Genomic DNA, 25,633 nt, shown 5'->3' on the forward strand with positions numbered 1-25,633 from the left:
TTACAACAACATTCACTTTCTTTCAAAATCTTTTTTATGGGGCCGGAGAGATAAGATGGAGGTCAGGCATTTTCCTTGCCTGTAGAATGTGGGTGGTTCAATTCCCGGCATGCCTTATGGTCTCCTGAGCCTGCCAGGAGCGATTTCTGAGCATAGAGCCAGGAGGAACCCCTGAGCTTCGCCAGGTGTGGCGCCCACCCCCCAAAGTTGCTTCCTTTAGTTGGCCATGTTTTTCTGCTGTAGATGGGGATAACAGACTAAATCTTTTCTTTCTAGGTTATTTAAAAAAAAATCCATGGCCAAAATTATTTACAAAGAAAACCAGACCATGCTTGACTAAATGTTTACAATGAATACAATATTCACTTAACAGTACATAGCAAAGGAAGGGTTGCAATTACATCATCAGTGAGACGACATGCCACAACTAATCCTTGTAACTTCATCCTGAACTAAATCAGTTTTGTCCCCTAAAACTGACTACATCTTTTAGTCCTACACTATACAGTTGTATAGTGCTGTATCTACCTGTACAGACATAATTATAATTTATCAGATATCCCTTTGTCCCTTTCCATACTGGCTCATAGATGGAAATAAGAACAATGTCTCCAAATATAGTTAGTAAACAGAAATCTATCACCATTTGGCTTGTGTAATGTAGCACACGTCAAAACTCATAATTATTCTTTTCCCATTGAAAATAACTGGGCCGGCGAGGTGGCGCTAGAGGTAAGGTTGTCTGCCTTGCAAGTGCTAGCCAAGGAAAGATTGTGACCGCGGTTCGATCCCCCAGCGTCTCATATGGTCCCCCCAAGCCAGGGGCAATTTCTAAGCGCTTAGCCAGGAGTAGCCCCTGAACATCAAACAGCTGTGGCCCGAAAGAAAAAAAAAAAAAGAAATGAAAATAACTTCTAAGCCAGAGAGTTTAATACAGGAGTTAAAGCAACCAGCCCTGTTTCCAATCCCCAGCTCTGCATAGGGTACCCTGAGCACTACCAGGGTCATTCCTGATTGTGAGCAAAAATAGTCCCTGAGCGCCACACACACACACACACACACACACACACACACACACACACACACACACACACACACACACACACACACACACACACACACACACCCCACACACACACCCCACTACCAGGGATCATTCCTGATTGTGGAGCAAAAATAGTCCCTGAGAGACAGACAGACAGACACACACACACACACACACACACTCCGCACATACTCCACACACACACGCTACACACACACACGCACGCACGCTCCACTAGGAGTGATTCTAGATTGCAGAATAAGGAATAAACCTGAGTTACTCCTGGTATGGCCCAAATACCAAAAAATTTTAAGACTTGGGCCTGAGTGATAGTTCTGTGGGTAAGGCATTTGCGGGTAGGGTTATATCTTTATTTAATGAGCTTCTTAATGGGAAACTTAAAAGATTACCTACTAGTTGTCTGGGTATTAGCATAGATCCCTTCAAATAACTAGAAATTTTTAAGTTAAAATCAAATTATGGATAGTTTCTTCAAACTAAAATTTGAGCCTCCCCAGCAATGCTCAGGCCTGACAGAGTGATGTGGGCCTGTTTGGGCGTAGTGGTGCGGGAGCCATCAATATTACCCAGTAGGGGCTGGTGCAGTGGCGCTAGAGGTAAGGTGTCTGTCTGCCTTGCCTGCGCTAGCCTAGGACAGACTGCGGTTGGATCCCCCAGCATCTCATATGGTCCCCCAAGCCAGGAGTAACCCTGAGGTCACTGGGTGTGGCCCAAAAACAAAAAAAAAGATTACCCAGTAGTTCTCTTGGGACTATGTATACTCAGGGATCAAACTTGTAGTCTTGTACACGCAAAACACATGCTTCAACCCTGTAAACTGTCTCTTCAGCTCCTCTATATTTCCTGTCTAATTCTAATGTTAGTGAACTTTTATTTTGTACCATTAAATGTAGTGTCTTTGTAAGTGAAAACCCTTCTGTATATCCTTTTGTCTCTCTTTCTATCTCTCCCCATCCCCCCCTTTTTTGTTATGTATTAACAGATCTGGTTTTTACTCCCTTGGTATATTTCAGATAACATGTACTAGTCACTTGTCTTCAACTATTTTGCGTGGACTTTGTAATACTTTTCTAATTGTTCTTTGTACATTAGTGCTGTCCCTCATTCACTCCAAGATCTTCTCTGTCCTTAGTGATCTCTTTATTTTTTTATTCTCAGTGATCTCTTAAAACATAAATTGGGGAATTGGGGGCGAGAGCATAGAAGTAAGGGAGTAAGACACTTGTCTTGCATGCTGTCAACTTATTTGATTCCCAACACAAAATCATGCCCAGGAGTGTTCCCTGAGCACAGAACCAAAAATAGTAATACCCAAGAACCTCTGGGTATAACCCAAAAGCAAACAAACCAAAAAACTTAGATCCTGTCTCTGTTCTGCTCAACTTCCAGTGACTCTTCACAGTTAGCCTACAATGGCCTTCAGTCTTTCTCTGTAAAAATGGCTATAATGGATAGTGCAGTGACTGGAACCAGTGAGAGAGAGATTGTGGAAAGTGGATATGTGTTGTGCCTGGGCATTTAGATTTTTAGTGTAGTAAAGAGCATGGAAAGACTTTTATTTTTTACTTTGCCAAATTTATTTTTTAAATAATATCTTTATTTTAAACACCTTGATTACAAACATAATTGTAGGTAGATTACAGTCATAAAAAGAATACCCCCCCCCCGTCACCAGTACAATATTCCCACCACCAATGCCCTCATCTCTCTTTTCCTTCCCCACCCCCTGCCTGTATTTGAGACAGGCATTCTAAGTCACTCATTAACATTGTCATGGTAGTTGTTCTAGCTTATTGTAGATTGGGTATCCTTCTGTCATTGGATTTGGATTTGGTGTTTAAGTTCGATCATTTTTATTGCTATTTAGTGATCATACCACTGTTTGGTCTTGGTACCCTCCATTATTTCCCCCTCAATTTGAGAGGTGGAACAAGATGGTTCAAGTTATGTGGTTCCATTTGAAGAAAAGAAAAGCAATAAAATGGGGTAAAAATCAAACAAGCCGAAAATGGGCAGAGTCCTTAGAGGCTCTCAACATCAGTTTGAGAGAAGAAAGGGAAAAGGAAGCGAAACACCACAACAATACAAAAAGAAAAATCAAACAAAAAAATCCAATGAGCACTACAGCAATAAAGACAAGCACCACATTTTAAAGCCCTCGAGTAATACAATATAAAATTCAACTTATTTGGGGCTGGCGAGGTGGCGCTAGAGGTAAGGTGTCTGCCTTACAAGCGCTAGCCGAGGAAGGACAGCGGTTCGATCCCCCGGAGTTCCATATGGCCCCCCCCAAGCCAGGGGCAATTTCTAGCATCAAACAGGTGTGGCCCGAAAAACAAACAAAAAAAAATTCAACTTATTTAAAATTTCTATTTTATTTGTGCTGAAATGGAACTATTAACAAGATTCTTAAATTTTACTTACTGATAAACTACTATCTTGATCTTATTTCATATCCATGCCAAGTTTACTATTATTTCCCAGCTAGATTTTATTAAAAAGATAACTGGGTAATTTTTTTTTGGGGGGGGGTGCTTAGGGTAGAACATTTACAGTGAAAGGGAGGTCTCAGGGCCGGTGCGTAAGGTGTCTGCCTTGCCAGCGCTAGCCTAGGACGGACCGCGGTTCGATCCCCCGGCATTCCATATGGTACCTCAAGCCAGGAGTGACTTCTGAGCGCATAACCAGGAGTAACCCCTGAGCATTACAAGTGTGGCCCAAAAAAGAAAAAAGGGGCCGGAGAGATGGCATGGAGGAAAGGCGTTTGCCTTTCATGCAGAAGAATGGTGGTTCGAATCCCAGCATCCCATATGGTCCCCCGAGCCTGCTAGGAGCTATTTCTGAGCATAGAGCCAGGAGTAACCCCTGAGCACTGCTGGGTGTGACCCAAAAACAACAAAAAGAAAAAAAAGGAAAAAGAAAGGGAGGTCTCAAAATATAAAGATTATCTACATTATCATGTATTTTCTTTTTGTTTGTTTGTTTGTTTGTTTGATTTGGGGGCACAACCAGAGGTGCCCTCTGTACTCAAGGATACCTCCTAGTGGTGCTTGTGAGGTGCCAGGGATAGAACCTGGGTATCTTTTCAACGAGACAAGCACCATACAGGATCTGCTCTTTCTTTGGCTCTGTTCTGTATTTTTATGTTCTTCTTCGTTTTCCTACTTAAGACCATCTTAATGCTCTCAGGGACTATACATTAATACTCTGTATATATATATATTGTGTGTGTGTGTGTGTGTGTGTGTGTGTATATATGTGTGTGTGTGTGTGTGTGTGTGTGTGTGTGTAGAGAGAGAGAGAGAGAATATGTATTTCTATAATATGCTTTAGGTTTATATCAACCTTTGCCTTTCAGCAAAAAAAAAAAATGTTACCACTGCTTTTAGTTCTGGCATATCAAAAAAAATTGCATTTTCAGAATAGTCTCTTGAGCTATTGTAAAGCCAGATAGGAGGGTTTGGGCTTTTCAGCTCAATCATAAGTGTCCATATAATTGTACCTCATCTGAGTTCCAAATCAATTTGCAACTAGTGATACATATCAAATCAGTAGTTCTTCCAATTTCTTACTTCCTGTTCATTTCCTCCAGACATCAAACCAAAAGGGAAAAGATCCTTCCCACTTTTAGTTTGAGATTCAAAGTATTTTTTGGTGCTCATTGCTTAGCTGAGCCGAATATTCTCTCATGTGACAGCATAGATCTCTTGTTTTGGAATTGCCGTTACTTTCTAGAACAGCCACTGTGTACACTGCCAACATGCCCTGAATCCTCTTGCTTCATATTACAGTGATACTGCTTTGTCAGAGTAGAAGTCAGCCTCACAGGCTGAAGTCAGTCTCTGCTGACCTCATGCCACAGTACAGCATGTTCAAATCTGGGAGAAACCAGAGGAATATTCGGCATATTCCTACTTCTTCACCCTCACAAGCATGGAATCCTCACCCTTGGAAACCGTATGTTGTATATGTGTGTGTATCTGCATTTTGTTTTTAAATCTCTTCTTTAATTCTCTAGTTCTACAGCTTTAAGTGGGGGCTGGCAAAGAGACAGACACAGGGAAATTTTTTTTAGCTGCTGGAACTTAGTGGTTTTCAGCGAGATATCCCAGCCACACACATCTGCTGTTTTTGGTTTGACTTGTGTGAGATTGCAGTGATTGAGCAGCATAGTATGTGCATTTTTTCTGATCGCTATTTGGGCAAATTGCACAAAGTATTGTTTGGCTATGTGGGCATGCTCAGATCATTGGAATGTCCCAGCTCTTCCTTGCGTTGAGCTGCTTCAGCATAGAATAAATGTCATACTCATTCTCTGAGGCGAAATAGTGATCAGAAAATGAGTGTTTCCTTCAATGAGCAAAAGAGTTACGTGTACCTTTGACAGCTTGGAATAAGCTGGAGTTATATTTGAAGATACCAGGCATGCATAATAAATAGGAAATTGGGTAAGAGCCATTTACTTCTTACATAAAGAAACCCTACTTATATTCAATGTATATCCCAAAGATCTGTCAGTTTTCTGAATTGTAAAGCAGTACGCGTATATCCATTCTAAGTTTGCAGATCATAATCAACAAAAGTTTCCCGAGATACAACTGGATAGGGAGATGATCCAATTTTACTCAGCGGAAACATTTTGACACTTCATCTGTAGTCTCAGCCTGTAGCTTGATTCTACCAAGATTTTTTTTATTGTTATGAATAATACATATTTTCCAATGCCAGAAAGTGCCATAAAAATTATTTCTTCTAAAATTTCTGATTCTGAAGTTAATATACAGTAGTAGTGTTTATTTACTGTTGTATAATTGTGTTGTCACTATATTTGTTTTATTCTTAAGTTTTGATATTAACTGTTAAGCTATTATGACTGATAGTTTACATGACTAACAGATTAGTTTCTTGCTTTGTACCTTCTTTTTGTATTGTTTGTTCTCTGTCTTATATTTTAAATTGTGGCACATCTGTTTGTTCCCAGGTTATAAAAGGTCTGTTTACTTATCTGTTTTATTAAAAATTCTAAAGTGAATTGGGGTTGTCAGAAGAAAAGGATTCATAGGATTAAAAGGATAAGGGATGGAGACTGAATAAAACAGAAATTAGCTTCTTTTTCTCTGCTGTTAAAACTCCAAAGGCAGCACGAACATAAAAAATATAATTTAAACATTTTAGTTGGCTTTATTTTCTCCACTGGTTGCATCTGTTTATGACTAGAGAAATTAAAATATATATACTTAGAAGTTGAATTAAGGGGCCAGGCGGTGGCGCTGGAGGTAAGGTGCCTGCCTTGCCTGCACTAGCCTAGGACGGACCACGGTTCGATCCCCCGGCGTCCCATATGGTCCCCCAAGAAGCCAGGAGCAACTTCTGAGCGCATAGCCAGGAGTAACCCCTGAGCGTCACAGGGTGTGACCCAAAAACCAAAAAAAAAAAAAAAAAAAAAAAAAAAAGAAGTTGAATTAATGATTATAGATTAAATTATGTCCTTGACTCCCTACCCAGGTCTTTCTCTTACTGAAACAATTCACTGACTCTCATTCAGCAAAATACTCCTGTTGAGAGTCATTCAGTAAAATACTCTCGTTAAAACTAAGATTAGGGACAAGAAGATGGCTTAAGCAGCTATAGTACACGGTTTGCAAACAGGAGCCCCATTTCAGTCTCTAGTATTGTATGAACCCCCAAGCACTACTTGGTGCAGCCCCAAAATAAGATACACACAATTATGATTTAAATAATCAGAATGAAGTATTTGCATCAGCATCTGGAAGTGCTAATAAGACTATCTGGTTACATCAACTTCTGTATTGGATCCTCTTACATGGCTTTGCAGCATGTTTTGTGAAGTTTATTCTAAACTACAAAAATGTATTGGGGCTGGAGCAATAGCACAGTAGGTAGAATGTTCGCCTTGCTTATGACCAACATGGGTTTGATCCCAGGTATCCCATATGATCCCCAAGCTTGCCAGGAGTAAACCCTGAGCACTGCCTAGTATGACCAAAAAACAAAAGCAAAGTACATTTTGTTTTGTTTTGTTTTGTTTCTGGGTCACACCTGGCAGCGCTCAGGGGTTACTCCTGGCTCCACAATCAGAAATTGCTCCTGGCAGGCTGGGAGGACCATATGGGATTCTGGGATAAAAGGCAAACGCCTTACCTCCATGCTTTCTCTCCGGCCCGCAAAGTACATTTTTGAAGAGAAATTTATGAGGCAAAAATATCTGCTTCTAGGAGAAAAATGAAAAGTTTTAGAAAATTTAAATACTTTTTTATACATGTTGAATATTTAAATTTCTTTGTAAGATTATATCTAGAAAAAGCTTTAAAGATGAGCAATTAATTTTTCTTTTATAATCCTGCAATACTACACCTATGTGTTTGTGATAGATATATATATCATGCAATTATTTATTCTAGACAATATTTATGTTAAACTCATACATATAGTACACTCTAGAAAATTATTTGTATTATTATTGCCTGAGTTTTCTATGTTTCAGTGGCCGTTTTGAATCATACATCTTCCATTTACCAGGGGTCTCAAACTCAATTTACCTGGGGGCACTGGAGGCAAAGTCGGGGTGACCCTTGATGCAAAGTCAGTAGTAAGCCTTGAACATTGGGGGGTGTGACCCAAACAACTAAAACAAAACAAAACAAAACAAAAAAAGATTCCTCTAGGGCAGGGCCACAAAATGTTGTATGGAGGGCCGCAAATGGCAAACAGCCCTCGGGCCTCGAGTTTGAGAGCCCTGAAACAAAGCGGACTGACATTAAAGGACTAGTAGAGAGATGGCTCAACAGAATGGAGTACATGCTTTGCATTGAAGAAAGCCCAGATTTGATCCCTGGCCATGTGTAATTCTTGAGTGTTGTCAGGAGTGACACCCCACACACTCCCAAGTGTCCCTGGCTGGTTGTAGCACAAAAACAGTTATTTTGAGCTGTTACTTTGTTAAATAATAAACTTTGAGGGAGGAGTGCTGGGCTCCCCCAGGCAGTGCTCAGAGCTTATTCCTGGCTCTTTGCTCAGGGATCTCTCCTGTCAGTGCACGGGATCCAACTGAAGTAGGTGGTGTGCAAGGCAAGTTCCTTACTCACTATACTATTATTTCTCTATTTCTAAATAATAAGCTTTGAGAAAGATGAACTAAATCTCCTTCTTTCATAGATCTCAGAGTATTACAAAAGTCAGATCCCACAGAACAATCCAAAGGTCTCCCTTTGGATTACATTATCTCTTGTTTGTTTGGTTTGGTTTGAGCAATATTGATGGTGCTTCGGGCTAACTACTGACTCTGTGTTCAGGGGTAACTTCAAACAGGTCTTGAGACCATGTATGGAGCTGGGCACTGACCAGCAATAATTAAGACAGTGATGAATGGGATAGCAATGGAAACACTTGGAGAAGGAAACTTTCTTGTGGCAGGTTTCTCTTTTTCTTTTTCTTTTTTTTTTTTTTTTTGGTTTTTGGGCCACACCCGTTTGACGCTCAGGGGTTACTCCTGGCTATGTGCTCAGAAATTGCCCCTGGCTTGGGGGGACCATATGGGACGCCGGGGGATCGAACTGCGGTCCGTTCCCTGGCTAGCGCTTGTAAGGCAGACACCTTACCTCTAGCGCCACCTTCCCGGCCCCAGGTTTCTCTTTTTCAATTCCCAGAGTTCAAAATACTTTCCGGGGCTGGAGAGATAGCATGGAGGTAAGGTGTTTGCCTTACATGCAGAAGGATGGTGGTTCTAATCCCGGCATCCCATATGGTCCCCTGAGCCTGCCAGGGGCGATTTCTGAGCGTAGAGCCAGGAGTAACCCCTGAGCACTGCCGGGTCTGACCCAAAAACCAAAAAAAACAAAAACAAAATACCTTCCTAGTCTTGAAAAACCTGCTCTTGTGCACCCCTGAGCACCAAGTAAGCCCTGAGCAGTGTCCAGTATGGCCAAAAAAATAGAAAAGAACCAAATTTCCCACACACAGCGTAACCTGAAGATTACTCCTGTCTCTAATGCTCAGAAATTACTCCTGGCAAGCTTGGGGGACCATATGGGATGCTGGGAATTTCGGCCTCATGCAAGGCAAATGCCCTCTCTGCTGTGCTATCTATCGCTCAGCCCTTGGAAAACAGAATTTATTATCTAAAACTTCTGATCTCATGCTTCTTTTGCATTTTTTATAACGTAAATTTTGTTTATGATTTTTCCAGGATAAGATCTATGTTAATTTGCTTGCCTTGATTGACTCATGTATTCTCTGCCATGTATATATATATATATATATATATATATATATATATATATATATATATATATATATAAGTAAAGTTAAATGCAGGGCTATCTATCCCTGGAAGATAAGTTGTTCATACTACTGTGGAGAGATCAAAAGAACTTCATTTGGTTATTTCTTCGAGCATGAAAGGATTAATGTAAAGTACAAACCTGATTAGTTCTCATGACCAATCCAGGTGTTGTGAATCTGCCTGATCCAGTAAATATTTTCACTTGGAGATGAGTTTGCATTGCATCTAAGACCTCAGTTGTCTCTGATAAGAATAATTTTAGCCAGTGATTCAGATTCAAAAGACCTGCTTTATAGTCCCAGCTCTGGCGCAGTAGATAAGAACTTAGGGAATTCAGTTAATGTGCCACTTTATTTCTCATCTGTAAAATAAGGACTGTTTCACAATATCTTCAAGATCTGTAGGTTTTACTTTTTTGTTTCGTTTTTGTTTTTTGGGGGGACACATCCTAGCAAAGTTCAGCTGTTATTCCTAACTCTAGGTAATCAGGAATTAGTCCTGACAGTGTGATGCCAGGGGTAATTTAAACTTGTTCACATGTTGGCCACATGAAAGGCAAGTGCCCCATCCGTTGTACTCTCTGGCCTCAAAAGATCTGTAGATTTAGAAGGATTAGATAAATATCCTGTAAATATATGTCCATGTACAGACGTGTGTGGTTTGTTTCTAAAAACAATACATTTTTTATGGCTCTGGGAAATGTTCAGTTCTCAACTTTTTCATATATTCTATTTCTAGTCAGTCATTTGGTTTAAAAAGTAACTTTTTTATCTAATCATTCTTTTTTTCTTTTCTTTTTCTTAATCATTCTTTTTTTTTTTTTTTTTTTTTTGGCTTTTTTTTGGGCCACACCCGTTTTGATGCTCAGGGGTTACTCCTGGCTATGTGCTCAGAAATCGCCCCTGGCTTGGGGGGACCATATGGGACGCCGGGATCGAACCGAGGTCCGTTCCTTGGCTAGCGCTTGTAAGGTAGACACCTTACCTCTAGCGCCACCTTCCCGGCCCCTCTTAATCATTCTTAAATCACAACTATTTACAGAAGATAAAAAATTTTTTTCTTAAGCTGATTTAGCATGTTGGGAAAGTCTGGATTTAGATAAAGCCAAATATTTGGGTTAACATAACTTGCTTACAAAACTATTTATTTAAAATACCTGTAACTAGTTATTTTCAAATACAGTATAATTAAATGTAATAAATATTTCATATGTAAATATTTTCAGAAACTAAATATGCCTTAATTATTTTTGTTTTTTTCTTGGGGGGGGAGGTTGATTTGGGGTTTGGATTTTGTTTGTTTGCTTGTTTGTTTTGGGCCACACCCGGCAGCACTCAGGGGTTACTCCTGGCTTTATGCTCAGAAATCGTTTCTGGCAGGCTCGGGGGACCACATTCGAAGGTGCTCAGAGGTTACCCTTGGCTTGCACTCGGGGGTGCAAACAAACAAAAAAAGTACAGTGAAATAGGTATTACTTTCAACATTAACATGGTGATAAAAAATTTTTAAATATCAAGAGTACTAAAATAAAAGTAAAGTTTAAGCAAAAAATATATCGATGATATATATGGGGGGGGGGGGCCATATGGGACACCGGGATTCGAACCAACCACCTTTGGTCCTGGATGGGCTGCTTGCAAGGCAAATGCTGCTGTGCTATCTCTCCGGGCCCTATAAATTAGACTTTTATAAAAGAAGTACTATTAAACTATCAGGACCATGTGGGACGCGGGGATTGAAGGTTCATCCTAGGTTAGCGCATGCAAGGCGAAATGCCCTACCTCTTGCGCCACTGCTCCGGCCCCAACATTTATTTTTTAATAGGATTATTAACTAGTAGACATCAAGTACTCTAAAGACAAAGAATATCTATCTAATTTTAGTGGTACATTTAATAATTTTTTTATTATAGCTTTGGAGGAAAAGTTAGCTGATTATTTCTCACTGAGCTAGTGAGTGAGGAAACAAGTTTCTAAACTGGATAAATATCAACTTGGAGAAAGGTCACTCATGATCTGTGGCAGGAAACTTGTTCTAATAAGCAGCTTGATTAATTTCCTGGCTAAAGACAGTTGCCATAACAACTGAAGAATAATTAAAATGTGGAGCCATAGAATTGAAATCTAGTGGTGTTCTTGAGTGAAAAGAAAGGAAGAGGTCGGGGCTGGAGAGATAGCATGGAGGTAAGGCGTTTGCCTTTCATGCGGGAGTTCATCAGTTCGAATCCCGGTGCCCCATATGGTCCCCCGTGCCTGCCAGGAGCAATTTCTGAGCCTGGAGCCAGGAATAACCCCTGAGCACTGCCGGGTGTGATCCAAAAAACTAAAAAAAAAAAAAAAAAAAAAAAGAAGAAAGGAAGAGGAGGTCAACACTATATGATTCAATTATATGCCATGTGTGCAATTTATGGAATGGTCAACTAATGTTTTGGGATCACACCTGGCTCATATGCATACATAGCTCATATATAGTCTACTCCTTGCTCTCTGCTTGAGTTGGTGGTACTTGGGGGACCTATTTAATGCCAAGGATTGAACCTAGACTGCCAGTCTACAAAGCTTATAGCTTATCTTGTTGAACTATCTCTGATCTTTAACACCATTTTTTTTTTTTTTTTTTTGGTTTTTGGGCCACACCCTGTGACGCTCAGGGGTTACTCCTGGCTACGCGCTCAGAAGTTGCTCCTGGCTTCTTGGGGGACCATATGGGACGCCGGGGGATCGAACCGTGGTCCGTCCTAGGCTAGCGCAGGCAAGGCAGGCACCTTACCTCCAGCGCCACCGCCCGGCCCCCTTTAACACCATTTTTAGCTAAAGAGAAGGCAACACAGGAACTAAATTATAAATTAAATGCCTAAGTAGATTATCTAGCAAATTTTAAACTCTTGCTTTTTATGGTTTTTGTTTTGTTTTGGGCCCACACCAGGAGGTGCTCAAGGATCATTACGAGTGGTGTTTGGGGAACCATTGTGGTCTGAGTGATAGACTCAGGGTCATCTGCATGCAAGACAAGTACCTTAACTTATTCCTAGCACACAATATATGGTTTTGGGTGTGGGTATGGGGAGGGTTTGGCCCACATCTGGAGGTTATCAAACTTACTCTGACTCTACTCTGGAATCATTCATGGCAGTGCTCAGGGAACTGTATGTGGTGCTATAGATTGAACTGAGTTGGCCATGTGAAAGGCACCTGCCTCCTACACTGTCCAGCCCACACAAATCTCTGCTTCTTAAAATAATGTATTTATCACGGAAAAAAAGAAAAGTGGAATTTTTATTTTTATTTTTATTGGTTTTTTTGGGCCACACCCGTTTGATGCTCAGGGGTTACTCCTGGCTAAGCGCTCAGAAATTGCCCCTGGTTTGGGGGAACCATATGAGATGCTGGGGGATCGAACCACGGTCGTGATCTTTCCTTGGCTAGCACTTGCAAGGCAGACACCTTACCTCTAGTGCCACCTCGCCGGCCCAGTTATTTTCAATGGGAAAAGATTAATTATGAGTTTTGACCTGTGCTACATTACACAAGCCAAAAGGTGATAGATTTCTGTTGATTAACTATATTCACTTAATTCACTCTTAATTCCTAGTGTAGTCTTAAATTAGCCTAAATCAATCAAAGCTCATATTATATTGTAATAATAAGAATTAGAGTGTGGGACTAGAGAAATAGTGGGTAGGACATTCGCCTTGCACATGACCAACCCAAGTTAAATCCCCAGCACCCCATATAGTCCTCCGAGCATCACTGGGTATAGCTCAAAAAAACAAAAAAGAATTACAATGTCTTAGGCATTCTCTATTTTTTATAGTGAAATAAGTGTTTAATAGGTTTGATCAGAGGCCGGAGAACAGCAATAGAGTGTTTGCCTTGCATGCAGCCGATCCAGGACGGATGGTGGTTTGAATCCTGGCACTCGGTGTCTACCAGGAGCAATTTCTTTTTTTTTTTGGTTTTGGTTTTTGGGCCACACCTGGTGATGCTTAGAAATCTCTCCTGGCTGGGGGATCAAACTGCAGTCCATCCTAGGCTAGCAAAGGCAAGGCAGACATCTTACTGCTTGCGCCACCGCTCCAGCCCTACGATTTCTGAGCGCAGAGCCAGGAGTAACCCCTGAGCACCATCTGGTGTTACCCAGAAAACAAAAACAAAATTCTTGATCAGTTGTAAGACACATTAGGACAAATTACCAGAAGAGGGGCTGGAATGGTGGGTCAGGCTCTTGCCTTGCACATTGACCATCTGGTTTGATCCAGGCATCCCAAAGTTCCTTCAGGTACGTAATTCATGAGGATAGAGCCAGGAATAACACCAGGTGTAGCCCCCAAACAATTTTAAGAAATATTGCTTGTATTAATTAATATTAGAATGTTACATTAAAAATATTCTTGGGGCTGAAGATATAATATAGCAAACAGGGCATTTTTCCTTGTATGCATTCACTGATTTGATCCCTGGTGCCTCAGATTGTCCTGAGTCTCACCTAGAGTGATCCCTGAGCCAAGAGTTAAGTCTAGAGCACTCCTGGGTATGGCTAAAAAACAAAAAAAAAAATGTTTTTTGTTTTTTAAACAAAATGTTAATGTTGTTAATAAAAGTACAGTATAAAAAAGCTTCAGAGAAAATAAGTTTTAGCAGTTGAATATATGAAATGGGTAACAGCATCCTCTAACATTTGTTTATAATGAGATACTAAAAGAATATTTGTTATAATCACAAATAAATTTGTATTTTTTCTTAATATTCCAGAGAAAGTACTAAGTTATTTGGAATCTTAATTGGGAGTTTTCCCTTCCAGTATCTGAAATTAGTGTTCCACAAATTTTGTACTACTTTCTAAAACCTTAGTAGTCATCTCAGTTTTTTAATGTTTTGCAAATTAACATTTATTGATCATAAAGAGATAAGCAATTTTGTCAGACTGCAGTCATAGGAAGATGGAAAGTATTTCCTTAGTGACTGCTCAAATCAGGAGCAGTTTTGTATTTATCTTCTGAATAGTGGTTTGAGAATAGTCTTCCCTATGTTTGCTCCTTATTCTTTTTTTTTTTTTTTTTTTTTAATGTGTGGGATCCTTACCCAGCAGTGCTCAGAGCCACTCCTGGTTCTGTGCTACTCTTAGATCTTAGATCTTAGCAGTTATTCCTGGCAGGTTTCTCGGGGTCCATATATGCTGTTAGGAATCTAATAGGGGTAGGCCACATGTAAGGCAAGTACTTTAACTTCCTTTCTATTTCCTGTCCTTCCTTCTTAGTCTTGTAGAAGAAAATTATCTAATTTTAATTGTATATAATCTCACCACCCACGACCTTTCTAATAAATTGCTGTTGCTTTGGGGGTCACACCCAGCTGGGATCAAAACTTGTTCCTGACTCTGTGCTTAGGGATTACTCCTGGTGGTACCCTCCAGGGACCACCATACACAGTGCTGGGAATTTTTTTTTTTTTTTAAGAATTCAAAATTGGGGCCAGAGAGATAGCATGGAGGTAAGCTTCATATCATGAGCCAGTCCTTCTGGCCCTCATCTTTAGGCATTACAATAATGTCTTTTATTTTTCTTAAAACCCATAGATAAGAGACTATTCTGTATGTCTCTCTCCCTCTGACTTATTTCACTCAGCATAATAGTTTCCATGTCCATCCATGTATAGGAAAATTTTATGACTTCATCTCTCCTACCACCTGCATAATATTCCATTTGTATATGTACCACAGTTTCTTTTTTTTGTTTGTTTGTTTTTTTTTGGGCCACACCCGGTAACGCTCAGGGGTTACTCCTGGCTATGTGCTCAGAAGTTGCTCCTGGCTTGGGGGACCATATGGGACACCGGGGGATCGAACCGCGGTCCGTCCAAGGCTAGCGTAGGCAAGGCAGGCACCTTACCTTTAGCGCCACCGCCCGGCCCCCGTACCACAGTTTCTTTAGCCATTCGTCTGTTGAATAGTATCTTGGTTGTTTCCAGAGTCTGGCTATTGTAAATAGTGCTGCAATGAATATAGGTGTGAGGAAGGGATTCTTGTATTTTACTTTTTGTGTTCCTAAGGTATATCCCTCGAAGTGGTATAGCTGGATCAAATGGGAGCTCAATTTCCAGGTTTTTGAGGAATTTCCATATTGTTTTCCATAAGGGCTGGACAAGGCGGCATTCCTGTCAGCAGTGAATGAGAGTTCCTTTCTCCCCACATCCCTACCAAGTGCTGGGGATTTAACAGGGATCTGGATTGCAATGCAAGGCAAGCTTCTTAACCTTTGTACTTTATCTCTAGCCCTACTAATAAAGTTTATGTAACTATTTTTTTAGGGGAAGGAGGGTCAGACACAACATGTTACTCATGAGGTGTCCCCATAGATGCTCATAGGTAACAGAATTTGAACCTGAGCTTTTTCCTGTAAAGGGTAAGTACAGTCCCTTTGAATTATCTCCCAAACCTGATAGAGTACTTTTTTTTTCTTTTTTGGGCCACACCCAGCAGTGCTCTGGTGTTACTCCTGGCTCTATGCTCCTGGCAGGCTCAGGAGACCATCGGGGATGCCAGGAACCATACCCGGGTCCATCTTTGGTCAGCTGCATACAAGACAAACACTCAGCCACTGTGCTATTGCTTTGGCCCTCATATAATACTTTTTAAGATCTCTTGGAATTCTACTTTGAGATTTTGGGGGTAACTCTGCTTTTTATGCGGTTGTAGCATTTCAAAGAATAACTCAATCTTTAGGATTAAAATTCATAAAGGACCTGGAAGATAGCACAGGGATTACAGTAAATCAAAGACTAAATTCTCTTTCCTCTGTAGATGACCTGCATTCCTAGCCCATCTCATTGAGAGAAGGCCTTTCGTCTCTTTAATGATAACAAAGAAAAAAGACTCCAGGATAAAAGTTAACTGAACTTGATAGAAAAAATTAACTGAACTTTAATTTTAATGAACTTTCATGAGCCATCAGAAAGAAACAAAACAGAGATATCATAAAGTGACTATCACAAAAGGGTAGAGCCAGATTAATAGTACAGCAGGTAGTGTGATTGCTTTGCAGATGCGTTTCATGTGATTGTATGTATCCCTAGCACCCTGAGCCGTGCGCCGCTCAGGGGTTACTCCTGGCTCTATGCTCAGAAATCGATCCTGCCAGGCTTAGGGGACCATATGGGATGCTGGAGATTGAATCCAGCTTGACTGCATGCAAGGCAGGCTCCCTACCCACATACTGTACTATCACTCCAGCCCCAGACTTTTTTTTCTTAATGCTCACTTCTGTTTTCAAGGTTTTTGCAGTGGGCCTGGACACATGCTTTGCATGTGGGCCCAGGTTTTATCTCTGGCACTGCATGGTCCTCCAAGCACTAAAGGAAGTAGGCCCTAAACTCCAGGTGTAACTCCACAAAACCAAAGCCAGGAAAAACAAAAAGCAAAAAAACCCCGAAGATTCACAAAATTTTCTGCACTGAACATGATTATCTTGAAAAGAAAATATATAAAAATTGTTTATGATTAAGAGATTTATAAAGGGTAAAGTGATTGCCCGGGTTCAATCCCCAGCACCACATATTGTCCTCCAAGCATGCCAGGAGTGATCTCTGAGCACAGAATCAGGAGTAAGCCCTGAGCACATCCAGGTATGATCAAAAAAATAAACAGAATTTAAAGGAACTGCAGCTGGTTCTGTAGGATTTGTATGTATGTTAGAAATAGTCTATATAATCATTATGATCTAATTTTTAAATAAACAAAACTTACATGATGAAATTCTGTGTGTTAAAGAGTCATGATTGAGGAGCTAAATTCAACCCCCAGCATCCCATATTGTCCGTGATCTGCCAGGAGCAGTTGCTAAGCACAGAGATTGGAACCCTTGAGCATCACTGGGTGTAGTCCAAAAACCAGAAAACAGGCAGATTGGGCGTCTCTGCCTCTAGATAGAAGCATTTATATCTGGAACCATCGTTTTCACCTCAAGTTATATTTATATTCAAGGAGCTATAGATACAAAGGCTTCATATTATTTAAATAAAAGACTAACAGATGCTGGTGTGAATAGGATGGAAAGATCTTTTTTATTTCTATTTGAGCACCATGGTTATAAGGATGTTCATAATATAGGTTGTTGTGGTTTCTTTTTTTTCCCCCACAGATAGATAAAGTTGTTCATGAGGTAGTCATCCTTCGCCAGTGTGCATTTTTCGTCCACCAATGTCAACAGTTTCCCTCTCACCTTCCCTGATACCCTCTACCCTCCCAGCCACACTCTTCCCGACTGCGTCTGGAACTCTCTCCCTCTCGCTCGCTCTCTCACTCCCCTCTTTTCTTTTCTGACATTGTGGTTTGTACTACTGCAAATGAAGGAGGGAAAGACCTTCTGTTACCTCTGGTAGTACTTCACTGATCTGAACTTTGAGCCATCTCATACTTCAGTTAAAGTACAGAAATTATCCTCATCTTCCGGCTCAGGAAAAGACTGTATTATACTATATATTGTTTTCATGTATGATTCCTTTTTACTTATTAATCTCAGAAAAGTGTTATTAGATCTGATATATATATATATATAATACTCTTATAATAATGAAATTTTTGTGTGCATGCTGTAAAACTGCTTTTATGATAAAGAAGCAAAATTCAGATCTGATAAATTGTCAAAATCCCAGTGACCTTCTCAAGGCAGAAGCTGTCACTTTAAGATTTTTTTTTGTGTTTGTTTGTGTATTTTTTCATGCAAAGCTGTGAATGTTCACTTAGCCGTGAATGACAAAGCAGAGGCTAAGCCTAGACTTGTGGACTTTAAATCTGTTACTGAGACTTTAGACAGTTGTAGAGGTTTTTGTTCAGATGTGCATGTTTCTTTTAAGAGTAAGACTTTTAATAAGGGTCTCTGACTTAGTTTTCACTTTTTTTTTGGGGGGGGGAGGTTCCACACCTGGCAGCGCTCAGGGGCTACTCCTTGCTCTACACTCAGAAATTGCTCCTTGCGGGCCCGGAGAGATAGCACAGCGGCGATTGCCTTGCAAGCAGCCGATCCAGGACCAAAGGTGGTTGGTTCGAATCCCGGTGTCCCATATGGTCCCCCATGCCTGTCAGGAGCTATTTCTGAGCAGAGAGCCAGGAGTAACCCCTGAGCACCGCCAGGTGTGGCCAAAAAACCAAAAAAAAAAAAAAAAAAAAAGAGATTGCTCCTGGCAGGCTTGCTCGGGGGACCATATGGGACGCTGGGATTTGAACCACCGCCCTTCTGCATGCAAGGTGAATGCCCTATCTCCATGCTATCTCTCCGGCCCCTTAGTTTTCACTTTCTTGCTTAATTTTCATTAAATTTTGTGACTCTAAGTTAAATATAAGGGGGAAAAACAACATTAATGCAGTTTGAAAATCTGTTTTCTCTTTAGATCTTATAGGACCATAGGTTTTTTTTGTTTGTTTTATTGATACAAGTTATCTAAACAGAATTTTGTTGGAATATTCCTAGTCTTTAAGCTGTTCTCTAAAACTTAAGTGGTTTTAAATGAAAGGATCAAATGTGAGTTTGAATTAATGCCTGTAGCTTTAAAATTCAGCCAGTCTGATGTTTTGTCTTTTATAAAAGATGCTCACAGTTCTGGAAGAGAGGCAGATACTGTGATCTTTCCTTCTCAAACTACATTTGCATTAGCAGGCCTAGGAAAACGTGCGCACGCGCACTTGAGCGTGCACGCACACACATATACATGATGCTTTCTGTTTATTCAGTTTAGAGTCCTCCCAGGCTCCCAGATGTAGAAAAGCTCTAAGAGAGCGTGCATGAAACACAGCGGCACTGTGGGCACTGCGGAGAATTGACTATGCAGGGATGTTGATGTGGTGCGGCTGTACCTGCCTGTTCTATGAAAGGCAGTTCTCTGAGGCTGTGAAGGTGAGAAGCCCAGGGATCCACTAGAAGCTTCATTTCAGCTGGCTCTTTGTTGAGGGAATCTGTTCCCAGTGGTAGCTGTCCTCATTTGCAGCATTATTCTCGGAAACCAAGTGCATGCAGCAGTGACAGACAAAGCCCCACATCTTCTCTTCAGTTTGAAAGCTGGAACAAATGGAAAGAGCTAATAGCCAAAAGAGATTGTGATTTGTTTTTGCAATCCGAGCTTGCTCTGGCAGTGCCCAAATGAAGGATGAGCAGACTTCCTGAGAGAGGGTTTTGGTAAGATAAATGTGTTGCTTGTGTTTGGGGGTTTTGTTTTCTCTTTTTTTGTGTAAGGGTTTTGTTGTTTCTTTTCCTTTTTACCTTTCTGTGTCTGCTACATTGAATCGACTCTTAACAGTAGCTAAAATATTTTGCTGAATCATGTTTGATGGAATGATGGAAGCCAGTAAGGAAAATAGTTCTGTCATTCAGTATTGACCTTCAGAAATAATTGTCAAGTTTTCTCAGTTATCAATGAACAGGCAGAAGCAAGAATTTCTCGGGGGGTGGGGGGTGGGTAATAGGAGAATGCAAGATAACAATTAGGTGTCTTTTCCCTTTCTTAAGCAATCAGGAAATATTCCTCTTTATCTCCCAGATTTTTGGCTCAAATGTAGAAGAAAGGAGGGTTTCTTCTCTTACTAAGCTACAGTTCATCAGCAGCAGCATTAAGCTGAGAGCATAAGTATGGAGGTGGAGGAAGGCAGAATGAGGAGCTTGCTATTTTCATAGCTGTGCGTTGGTGGCCGTTGGTCTCAAGTTCATTATCATTGCTGTTCATTATCTAGTGGTTGTTAGCCCTGTATATCTGCCGTACTGTGATTTAATCCCACTAATGTGTCCTTTGGTGTATTTTGTGTTTTATTCATCGTTAAACCCAATTCTATCATTAGAAAGCTTCATTACTGTTAATTCATAATAGCTTTTAATAGAAGAATCATGAAAAGTAACTCTAAAACATATATTTATATATCTTAAAATATTTACTCCTTAAATTCTTCAGTATGCATTTATTATTATAAATTGAATAAATTGTTTTAAATCTGGAGTTCTTACCAAAATCTTGTTCTAGTCAGCACCAAGTTGGATCCTGTTTATTAGGATTTTCCTTTATCCTAACTTAACCTGGTATTGCTAAGGTATAATGACTTGTTTTATTAGCTTCCTTTAGATCTTGTTCTTGGGCTCTGCTTACAAGTACAGAGAATCCAAGGCTCTTTGCCACTAAGATGGGCACAGAAGAGATTCATTGACACCTGGCATCTTGCTGACTCATTGGTTATGTAAGCCTTGTAAATAAGCAGTCCATATATTCCATTAGACTACAGGCAGGTGGCCTCCTCCCTGTTTTCTGATATTTTCCTCTCAGAATCTTTATACGCCTTTCTTAAGCCTTTTTGGTAACACAGTCTCGTGCTTTCACCAAGTGAATTCTAAGAGGCAATGAATAGACAAGTTCTTTTTCTTTTTTTTTTAACTATCTCCTTCATTAACTGTGTGTTTTCATCTTGATTTATGATCAAATTCCAACTTCTGTAATCTCTTAGCACATAAAACTTAAAATTATAATACTTTTTCTCCTTTGTGGCATGAATTAAATTAAAATTTTCTTTCCTATCTTTGAGGACTCAGTTCATGTAAGGAATTCTTATTGAAAGAATTCTATGACTCCAATCTAATGTAGATTTCCCTCCCTTAAATCATTCCTTTTTCCACAACAAATCTATTCTTTTTCTCTGTATATTGTTTGGTTACCAGATTTTCAGTCCCTGCCACCATTTTTGACTCAATTATAAGCTTCTGGAAGGCAGAGATTTTCTTTGTTATTGTCAGCCAGTGCCTAAAAAATGTTTGGGTGAGAGTTGAAAAGTCAAGTAGACAATATTACATGTACAGGCCTTATAAAGTAATGAAGAAATAGAACAAACAGCAAGAACTGGGTGCGGGGGTTGGGGGGACATAACTATGATATCCTTCCTCATCTATCTGCTGCTAGTTTTCTCTAGGCTTTCCTGCATTTTTTGCCTGCAAATACCTAGATACAGCAAATGTTGTTCTTGTGCAAGTTTGATTTTCATCCTATACTTTCCTACTTTTATGTTTAATTTGCAAGAAAGCAGAAATCTTGCTCGTCATATATGAAACAATTGGCCACAAGAAAGGGGAAAAAAATATTTATGATGTTTTGTCTTTTCTGGAATAATTCCAGAATCCATGCAAAGGTTTTGCAGTGGAGTCACTATTGACATTTAAGATTGGGTAAATGTTTTTGTTGTTTTTTTGTTTGTTTGGTTGGTTTTCTCAGGGGTTACTCCTTTTTTTTTTTTTATTTATCACTTAAGTGAGCACAATGTATGTATTTTTTTAATAATATCTTTATTTAAGCACCATGATTACAAGCATGATTGTAATTGGGTTCCAGTCATAAACAGAACACCTTCACCAGTGCATCATTCCCACCACCAATGCCCTCCATCTCCCTCCTCCCCCACCAGGGGTTACTCTGGGGTTACTCCTGGCTCTATGTTCAGAAATTATTCCAAGCAGGCTCAGAGGACTATATAGGATTCGAGATTGAACCTTGCAGTGTGCAAGGAAAACACACTACCTACTGTGCTATTGCTCTGACCCCAGATTGGGTAAAAATTTTAAATGCATTAATTGACCATTGATTTAAAATACCATATAATATTTAGGAATATAGCTTTGTAACTTGATATTTTTATAGTACGTGTATGACCAAAGTTTTGGTAATATTCTTCACTATAAAATTGACCCTCTAGTCTTTCTGCCTCTTTTTTTTTTTTTTCCTTTCTAGGGGTTTCCTTTTGGGGGTTGTGAGGCACAACCAGCTGAACCTGTACTAACACCCTAGCTCTTCTGTAGTATTTTAAAGAGAAAGTTTGGGGCCAAGGATATAGCTCAGTGGTAAAGTAACCAACCACCCTTCTTTAGGGAGAACTTTCTGTTTGTTTGTTTCACCTAAGGAAGGTAGATTTCCAGAGAACTGAATGAGAGAGAAGGAGGGGGAGTTATATTTTTCATAAAGATACATTTTTCTGAAAAGGAAGCAGTAGGTAGAGAGATAGCATGGAAGTAGGATGTTTGCCTTGCATGCAGAAGGACGGTGGTTCGAATCCCAGCATCCCATAGGGTCCCCCGAGCCTGCCAGGAGCGATTTCTGAGCATAGAGCCAGGAGTAGCCCCTGAACGCCGCATGTGTGACCCAACCTCTCCCCCCCCCCCCAAAAAAAAAGGAGTAAATCAGCTCTTAGTTCTTTAAATACACATGCAGGACCAAAGAGATAGATCAAACTGCAGCATCCATGTGTTCTCCTGAGCACCACCAGAGGTCATTCCTGAGCACAGAACCAAGAATAACCATGCTGGGTTTGGCTGTGGGGGCAGATGGTTGCCCATAATTATTATTTTGAAGTTGGGTTAAAGGATGGTTAGCCAGATAAGATGTTACTCACCTAAACAGGTTTTTACCTTAGTAGCTTTTTTTCTTAGTGGCTTCAGAAGAATGAGTATTATCTATTTGAACAAAGGTTTTGGTATGAGACCAGAGAGTTAGTAGAGGGGTTATGTTTTGGTTGGCCCCTGTACTGTCTCCAACACCGCATGGTCCCCTGAATATGAGAAGATACAGCCCTGGAGTCCCTAAGCACCTCTGTGACCCTAGAGGCTCCAAAGAACACCAGCACTGCAGGTATCTAGCAACTATGCACCCTCAAGCTCTTGAACCCTGTGGGCCATGCTTTGAATGATCTTCTTCTTCTTCTTCTTCTTCTTCTTCTTCTTCTTCTTCTTCTTCTTCTTCTTCTTCTTCTTCTTCTTCTTCTTCTTCTTCTTCTTCTTCTTCTTCTTCTTCTTCTTCTTCTTCTTCTTCTTCTTCTTCTTCTTCTTCTTCTTCTTCTTCTTCTTCTTCTTCTTCTTCTTCTTCTTCTTCTTCTTCTTCTTCTTCTTCTTCTTCTTCTTCTTCTTCTTCTTCTTCTTCTTCTTCTTCTTCTTCCTCCTCCTCCTCCTCCTCCTCCTCCTCCTTCTCCTCCTCCTCCTCCTCCTCCTCCTCCTCCTCCTTCTCCTTCCTCCTCCTTCTCCTCCTCTTCCTCCTCCTCCTCTTCTTCTTCTTCTTCCTCTTCTTCTTCTTCTTCTTCCTCTTCTTCTTCCTCCTCCTCCTCCTCCTCCTCTTCCTCTTCCTCCTCCTCCTCCTCTTTTTTTTTTTTTTTTTTTTGCTGTGAATGATCTTATGGAAATGCTTCCATATATAACAGGCCAGGCTTCAACTGCCAGGAGGAATCCCTTGACCTCCTGTCACCACTTAAGCTATCCCTTCCCATCACACCCAATTTTCTGGCCCTTTTTTTCCAATCACAGTGTTTTGTGGGAAAGCTCATGGACAACTGAATAAGAGAAACTTTATTGACCTGCAGTAGAGAATATACCCAGCAATTCTCATGGCTTACTCTTGGCTCTCTGCTCAGGAATCATTCCTGCAGGTGCTCTGGGGACCATATTTGATGCTATGAATAGAACCCAAGTTGGTCTCATACTAGAGACAACTGAACAGCATATAATGAAATACATTGTATGTACTGAAACTGGTTGAGAAATATCACCAGGGTATATATATTTTTATTTTTTTAATGAGAAGTTGAGTGGAAGAGGACTCCACTGTGCAGTCTACATGCTGGGACCTAGGAATCTTAAACAGTACAAAGTGTTCTTAAGAGTCTGACCGAGACTCTTGATCCAGTAAGAGTTAAAATAATATAAGAAGGTAGTTTCTCTCAGAACAAGAGGCCTCTACACAGTAGTCCTCAGCCAATCTGTTTTAGCTTTTACTAACCCCAGAAAGTCCTGTCTTCAGGGGGAAAGAGAATAGGCACCATTGCAGAAAGTTTTGACAATAGTAATGTAGGCTCGGTATTGCACGATATGATCTAGAAAGATCCTGTTAAGGAGATATTGGTGAGCATGTATATAGATAAATATTTTCAATCAAAGTCCTTTTTTTTTTTTTTTCAATCTGTTGTTTTTGTTTTGAAGCCACACCCAGCAGTTCTCAGGGCTTATTCCTAGCTCTGAACTTCAGGATCACTCCTGGCATTGCTTAGGGATCCTCCAGGATCATATGCTGTGCTGGAACTAAAAGGAAAGCTCTTTAATGTGTAAGGAAAGCTCTTTAATCTCTATATACCTCTCTGTCTCCTGGAAAATGGATTTTAAAAGGGTTGGTGATAGAAAGGAGGAAGTTTGGGAGTGGTTTGTTTTGCTGTTGTTTTGGTGTTGGGGCCACACCCAGCAGCAGTGCTCAAGGCTTACTCCTGGCTCTGCACTCAGGTATCACTCCTATGGGAGACCTTATGGTATGCTAGGGATCAAACAAGCAAGTGACTTACTCGCTCTACTATTGCTCCAATCCTGTTGATAAAGTTTAAGATAAAGTTTAAGACCAAACTATACTGCCAAATTTAGAAATGAATAGAATTATTTGTATAGAAATAGCTATTCACACTTTTTTTTTTGAGTCACACCCAGTGACTCTCAGGGGTTACTTCTGGTTATGCACTCAGAAATCGCTCCTGGAGTACGGGACCATATGGTAGGCCGGGGGATCGAACCGTGGTCCATCCTGGGTCAGCCGCATGCAAGGCAAATGCCCTACTGCTGCACCATTACTCTAGCCCCGATTATTCACACTTTCAAAAATTAAGTAGTGGAGGGAACTGTGGCACAAGCAGTAGGGCATTGATTTCTCCAGCATCTCATATGGTCCCCCAGGCCAGGAGTGATTTCTGAAAGCACAGCCCAGAGTAACCCCTGAGCATCACCCAGTGTGACCCAAAAACCAAAAAGAAAAAAAGTAGTAAAACGTTTTTTTTACCTTTGTCTAAGCAGAAAGTTTTCAGATTGCACATGTAAAATAAGTGAAGACAGAGGAACTCAAGAGTTGCATGAACTCTAACTTCTTAGCGCTACTCTTCCAGACATCTCCATGGAACCAAGCACTCTCCTGTGCATTGCAAGTTTCGTGTTAAAATGTAGGAAAGTGATTCCTATAATTTATGGAAAAATATTTGTCTATATGAGAAATAAGCATCAAGAAAATGTAGTGCTATTTGAAAAGAACTAAAAGAATTAATTAATTAACAACCTTCTTTATTTACCCCAAAGAGAAAAGTGGAATGCTTAGAGTGAAAGCTGTGGTTGGGGTTTACTGAAACTTAGACCTTTTCTTTTTTCTTTTCTACCACCTCCACTCAAGATATCTGTATTACAAAGCACTGTGAACTAAACACCCAGTTCAGAATTGTACATGAGAAAATGACTCCAA

The 25,633-nt window shown here is 40.3% G+C and overlaps 1 protein-coding gene across 2 annotated transcripts in view; it reads left to right on the plus strand.

The window, feature by feature from the left end:
* Positions 1 to 25,633, plus strand: part of TMCC1 (transmembrane and coiled-coil domain family 1) — a 129,525-nt gene that overhangs the window by 71,546 nt on the left and 32,346 nt on the right. The window contains exon 1 of one of the 2 annotated variants that reach the window (XM_049766510.1): positions 19,095 to 19,254. The exons of the other annotated variant lie outside the window; for it this stretch is intronic. Coding sequence (XP_049622467.1) covers positions 19,192 to 19,254 — 63 coding nt within the window. The 5' untranslated portion in view covers positions 19,095 to 19,191. Of the gene's footprint in view, positions 1 to 19,094; positions 19,255 to 25,633 lie in introns of those variants that run through there. 2 annotated transcript variants of the gene reach the window in all.

This window comes from Suncus etruscus, chromosome 20, assembly GCF_024139225.1.
Source record: "Suncus etruscus isolate mSunEtr1 chromosome 20, mSunEtr1.pri.cur, whole genome shotgun sequence".
NCBI classification, from domain to species: domain Eukaryota; kingdom Metazoa; phylum Chordata; class Mammalia; order Eulipotyphla; family Soricidae; genus Suncus; species Suncus etruscus.